At 39.3% G+C, this 6,225-nt stretch overlaps 1 protein-coding gene and 1 pseudogene across 6 annotated transcripts; both read right to left on the reverse strand.

Moving 5' to 3' along the window:
- Positions 1-1,389: 1,389 nt before the first annotated feature.
- Positions 1,390-2,587, reverse strand: LOC106310848. Of its 6 annotated transcripts, XR_001263874.1 has the most exons (4): positions 2,446-2,587; positions 2,210-2,347; positions 1,850-2,065; positions 1,390-1,674 (listed from the first exon to the last, which is right to left on the reverse strand). XR_001263874.1 is itself a non-coding variant. In XM_013748073.1 (3 exons), exons 1-3 carry the CDS (start codon positions 2,319-2,321, stop codon positions 1,617-1,619), a joined length of 294 nt encoding a protein of 97 aa, XP_013603527.1. In that variant the 5' UTR covers positions 2,322-2,587; the 3' UTR covers positions 1,390-1,616. The 6 variants fall into 6 exon arrangements, 2 of the variants coding, with proteins under 2 accessions (XP_013603527.1, XP_013603526.1); XR_001263873.1 differs by lacking the exon at positions 2,210-2,347; XR_001263875.1 differs by having other exon boundaries at positions 1,390-1,667; positions 2,210-2,587.
- Positions 2,588-5,373: 2,786 nt separating this feature from the next.
- LOC106311179 overlaps positions 5,374-6,225 on the reverse strand; it is a 5,792-nt pseudogene continuing 4,940 nt past the window's right edge.

The raw sequence follows: 6,225 nt of genomic DNA on the forward strand, positions 1-6,225 counted from the left end.
ATGGTGTTTCGGTTGATTTCTTTTTGGGCAATCAAACTGTCATGACCCAAACCCAGGCCCATCTGACATTCAACGAGGTCCAAAGTCATTTCAAGAGGCCCAAGGTATTTTTCTTTAAATACCCATCATTCCCACCTTGTTTTGTCAGAAACATCAAAAAAAAATAGAAAGAAGAAGAAAGAGTAGAGAAAGAATTAAGAGAATGAAGAATTTTTGCAGAATTTGAGCTGCCTGAGATCGTCGCCGGAGCTACCTAACCGACGGACCGTGCCAGCCTCCTCCCCACCGTGAACCGCAGCTCAAGGTAACCGGAAAACGCATGCACTTAAGTTTTATTTCGACCATTTTAGTAAATCGATCATAACTTTTTAACCGTTGGGAATTTCGTGCATGCAAGACCACCATCATGTTCCTCTCATCGAGACGAAGCCGTAGCCACCAACCACGCCGCAATCGGAGCCCGGACAAAGCCGCTAGAGCCTCCCGAAGTTTCGCTTCTGCGCGGGCATGAAACGCACGCGCCGTGCCGCCTCTCCGCCGCCGCCGCCGCCGTTGATTTACCGGTAAGCCGCCGCCACCCTCCGCCGTCGCCGCCGGTGACTATTGCCGGTGATTCGCCGGCGACTCGCCAACTCGGCCGAGTCGACCCGGTGAGTCAGCTCGGTGACTCGGTCAACCGGTTGGTTTGACTGGTTTAAATTGATTTAGGGTTGGTTAGCTTAAACCGCCGGTTAAAATCAATTGGATTTCGATTAGGATAAACCGGTTGGTTTAAAACAATTCCAACCGCCGGGTGCAGAGACGGACTTCTATATGCCGGATTGTATGGGGTAGTCGACCGGTTGAGCTGTAGCCTGGGAGTGTCGATAAATCGTCTACGGGCGGTGTCCGAGCACTATCTCGAGCTGTGTTATGTTTTTGGCCTGTTAGTGGGCGGCGAGTGCGCGCCTCGCTAGGATCATTGCTTGTTGCTTGGGTACGTTAGGTGCCATGTTTGATGTGTATTAGAATTAAATTATATTTATTCGGAGTGTTATGTCCGGGTCCATGGACTTCGGGGTAGCATCCCATACCTCATTGGGCGATTCCCCTGTCGCTCACCCCTCACTCTTCCCCTTTTCAGGTGAGACCGACGAGCATGAGTGATTATCAGACTAGTGCTATTGGGCTTTTGGGCTTCTATCGCTTTTATCGCTATCGGACCTTTAGGCCTTTGGACTTTTATCGTTTATGTTATTTTCTATTTTAGATTTTCGGATTTATGTTGTCGTTTATTTCGGACTTATGTTATTACCGGTATTTGCGGTTTGGATCTTACGGTATTGTATTTAATCCGATATTATTATATGGAGTTTATTATTATTTCAGTATTTATTATTATGTTATTTTTCGCATTTATATTATTTCGAGAAATTCGGGTGTTACACAAACCATCTCTACTTTGGAACCCAAGCACCAAAGCACACCACACACTCCAAACCCAGCGTCAGATAATCCAAGACTCTGACCTCCTCAAGGATCAAACCACCAAGAAGAATTATCAATCTCAAACATGTTCAACAAAGAGAGGACAGTAGAGATATTTGTGAGGTGGCATTCATTCTTCTTTCAAGTGTTCAGCTCCTTCTCCTCTCAGTTGTCTTCCTCTGCATGTCTGCAACCAGTTGCTACATACTGAAATGATAAATGTTTCAAATATTTTTTATATGAAAAATAAAACAAATACTTTATCTTCTCATTTTAAAACCTTGCTCTTGTTGTTTTGAATTCAGCAAAAATTGCTAACTGAATCTTATGGCAGTTTATATAGTTCTGCAGAATAATTAAATTCAGAAAACATGTTGCTTACCATAAATAAGAGACGGACGAGGTAGTCCAAGTGGCAGGACGGGCCTGTGGTGGCAACCACCATCCGGGTTCGATTCCCCCCCATGCGGAAACTCCCCTGCTTCTTCTGGACACCAAAGCGGTACTGGGTTCGATCCAGCCCAGGTAAAGCCCTCCCGGGTGAAGTGGACCGCTGTCTGACCGGACTCAGGGGAATGACCCGCGAAGCGGGGAACCCCTGGATTATCAAAAAAAAAATAATAATAAATAAGAGAGTTGAACAACAATCAATACCTGCTGCAGAAATGTATCGAGATCACCCGAAAGCAATATTCCACATGTAAGCATAAGTTTAGTACTGAGACCATAAGAAGACGCTCACCAATAACAATTAATTATAGAGTGCCAGATATATGTTTAGATGGTAGAGCTCGAAAAGGAGGTGAAGAATTACCAAACTTGTGATCTTCGAAGTTACTTCGAAAATCAGACATAAGGAAAAATCAATTCGGCCTTTCCACTGACAAATAACATCCCGAAATAGAAAATTAAGATCCCCAAGGATTCAGAATGGAATCATTAATTCGGCAGAGAGGAGGATACATATTTCATGATTACCTCTCAAAAAACCTTTATTCGGGACGGTCGAAATTTTTGCAGGCAAAAAACTTTGAGCATCATCCTCTTCATTATTTTGTACCAGGGGAGGACCCAGGAATAAATTAATAAAAGTGTCATTGAAGGGGTGTCCAACCCTGGTTTTTGGGGAAGGGGGTGGGGCATACACATTACTTTACCGACTGAGCTAACGATATTTATAGTTTAGTATACAAAACTAACATATTATCCGGTTTTTGTGGTGTCAAGTGACTCCACACCGGTCTGCAATATGATAGTACTACAGGCGGGTGAATAAATAAATGAATAATGTACAAATTATATAAATTTGAAATTGTACTTATAAATATACTGTATTTGTTTTGTTTTTTAGATATTATATGTATAGTTCACCATTGAAAGATACAATAATTATTTTACATATTTTCAATATTTTATCTTATTTCTGATTGTAAATATATATATTTAAGAGAACTCTGATTTGTGATCCAAGTCTTTATGTGTAAGGGCATCTTTTGTCTTAAGCCACCTGAACATCCTCTTATGACACATCAACCCATGAATTAAGACATAGGACACCCTGAAGTGATTGAGGGAATTGTGATTTGGGACTGAAATTAAATACATTTATCTCAAAATTTTTACTAAAAAAAATCATGATCCAAATCGGTGGTAAAAGGCGTTCTATAATCTTTTTATTGAAAGCATAAATTCTGAAAAACATGGTTGGTTAAAAGGTTGTGTGGAAATCATTAGTTCTTGAATCACCAGAAAAGGTTAAAGTCTTTGAGGGATTTGCTATATGCCACGTCACTTTGTTTGACAGATTGACAGTAGAATCATTTGTCACTACACTGCGAAGACTAATGTCCCTTAAGATTCTTACTTACTTGGGCTTCTTTAGGGATTTGGGATCACATCCCTGTGAAACTTCATAGGTTAACGTCAGTCTAGTAATTGAATCTGAGCAATAAGTTTCTGTTTCGATCAATTACTACACAAGTTTTCTACAATGGTAAAGCTTGAAACTTTCAGATTCGATCTTAACTTCTTCAATGGCATGTTACCTAGCTGCTGTGATTCTCAGTGAAAGTTCCTTATATGGAACGATAAGTTCGATGATAATTTTGTGTTTTCAGAATCACCATCTTCTTTGATATAGATTCTTAAACTTGCTTATAAACTTACTGCGCCATCTCTCTTGGATGGTCTTGGTTTCTAGTAGTATGCATGTGCTACATGCGGGGTGGTTTACTCTTTGTGCTATTCACATAAGTTATTTAAAGAGGTGGCTTGGTTTATTGAAATGTATGTGTTGTATTTGTTATCATTGCTTTAGCGAGTGTATGGTAATAATTTGGTGTTTTTTTTTAAGGTGTAGGTTTTTTCCATGATGGATATTTGTTTGGGTTTAAGTGAAAAGCTTGAGTTTATTAATATATATTGTGTATACATTTTCTTGACGTAATATATATGTATGAGAAAAATGAGTGGTTAAACGTAAACGTAGAGAAGTAAAAAATTTATATATTGTGTCCAACAGAAACCCACAAAAATTGTTATTGCTAAAGTACATGAAAACAGATGAGATATGATGTTTTATTTTTAGGAATTAGAAGTGATTCACCATATATAAAATAAAGTATATTATTTTTCATTTGGTTATACAAATAGCACTGTTTCTAAGTTTCCAGCGACAAATATTTTGTCATGAGATTGCAATACCTTATTAGAGAAGCAAGTGGATGGATGGTCAATGATTTGACTGTCATATGCGTGTAGCCTCGTGTGTCTTTAGCAGCTTCGGTGAAATGGGCATGATTGCATTAGATGGCGTGTGGTGGTTCTTGATAACTGTGCTACTCTTGAGAAGATATCACCTTGGAGGTCTTGAGGGAGGGCTTCGAGTTTTCATAGGGGTTGATCTCCGTGCATTATGTGAAAAATCTTTTTGGAAGAATTGTGTTTTTATTTTAGCTAAAGGGTTCGATTTATATAGTCGAGGAATATGCAATTAAATTTAACATTTCAACTCATGCGTGGTAGTCTTTTTAACTGAGATTATTTTAACTGGGAAGAGCAGAAGATCGCAAGAGAGAAGATAGAAGGAGAGTATAAAGACATCTGCTGGTTGAAGGAGAGACGCAGCGGCCAAAGACCAGAAACTGGCTGATCAATGGACCTCTACCATATCAGACTCACCGAGTTTCTGGAACAGCACATGGTTGCAGGCAGAGGGGCTATTAGACCGACCTGAACACTGATCCAAACCATGAAAATACCTTCTAAGATGTCTTCTTGTCTTTGTTGTGTCGACATGTAATGTAAGTTTTTTTGTTTTGGGCTGATTGTATGATTTAATAACTCCAACGTTAATTAGACTTTTGGATTCTCTAACTTTGCTTTTATGGTATGTGTTGGTTTCTCTTTAATCATGTATTGTATCTATAGTTCCACCATTTGAATTGATTGAAGTTTACAAACGTAGAAAAAAATAAAACAAAGAGAACTTGAAACACAATGCTACATAATAATTAAAGAGAGAAAGATGTGTTATTATTCACTCACACGGCAGCTGAACTAAATAAGAAGAACATAAATCTTTGAAAATGTCTTTGACCAGAATTTCAAAATACATAAGAACAAAAAAAAACCTTGGTACACATTGGAAGACAAAGGTTCGTGATATCTTAGCTCAAATTGTTAGCAATCTCAGAGAAAATGTGCTTCCACCACTGATCACGATGTTATACCGTACACATCCTTTCTGATGTCTACATTACATTTCATTAAGGAGTTATAATTTGTTTCATGGATGCCAGTATTCTCCATACGAATCATAGATGGCTGGTAAATAACCTTGGTCCTCAGGACAACGAAACCGCTCAGAACCAATTGTCATCACTTGCCCATCAGGTAGCTCGCAGTTCTTCTCAACAGCTTAGCTAGGTCCCATGAACGTGATGCCACACCACAGTACTTGCACTACACTTACGAAGAAAGTCTTCATATGATCTTACATATTAAAAGCTACTGACATTCATACAACAACCACTTTAGTTAAAAACAAAAAACATATGTTGAAAAAATTACGGTGAATCTCTATCTCTAAACCCTAATGCATACCACTTCCAATGTCATTAGCTCATCAAGGAGAGGACTCAAAACTTATATTCACAAAAAGGGTCATACTTTCACCAACTTAGATATTAAATATGATACACATTGATAACCTCTGCAATGTGGTACACATGAGACATACAACAATAACTCTGAAATGTCTAATCTAACACCACAAATAGTCCGAGAGTGAGCAGTAATAACACAGCAGTATACCAGAAGAGAGTAAAGTCGAATATAAAATGAAACCAACACTACAAGAAAACAGCGACATACCGAGGGAAAAAAATTGTCGGTATATCGTCAGAATAACGTTATTCCGACGACATACCGACGAAACAAGTCCTTGGAAATAACTCCTCGGAAATTCATTTTCCTCGGAAATCCCTCGGAAATTTCCGACGGAATTCCGAGGAAATGAATTTCCGAGGAAACTCCGAGGACCACCAGTTCGTCGGAAAGGTCCTCGAAATATACCGAGGGAGAACTTCCTCGGGATATTTCGATGGACTTTCCGATGGTCCAATCCTCGGAAGTTCCGACGAAATGTTCCTCGGAATTTTCATCGGGAATTTCCGAGGAATGGAGCTCTCGGAAAATTTCGAGGAAGGAGTCCCTCAGTATGTTTCGATGGACTTTCCGATGGTCCAATCCTCGGAA

The sequence above is a fragment of the Brassica oleracea genome, chromosome C8, assembly GCF_000695525.1.
Source record: "Brassica oleracea var. oleracea cultivar TO1000 chromosome C8, BOL, whole genome shotgun sequence".
Taxonomy (NCBI): Eukaryota; Viridiplantae; Streptophyta; class Magnoliopsida; order Brassicales; family Brassicaceae; genus Brassica; species Brassica oleracea.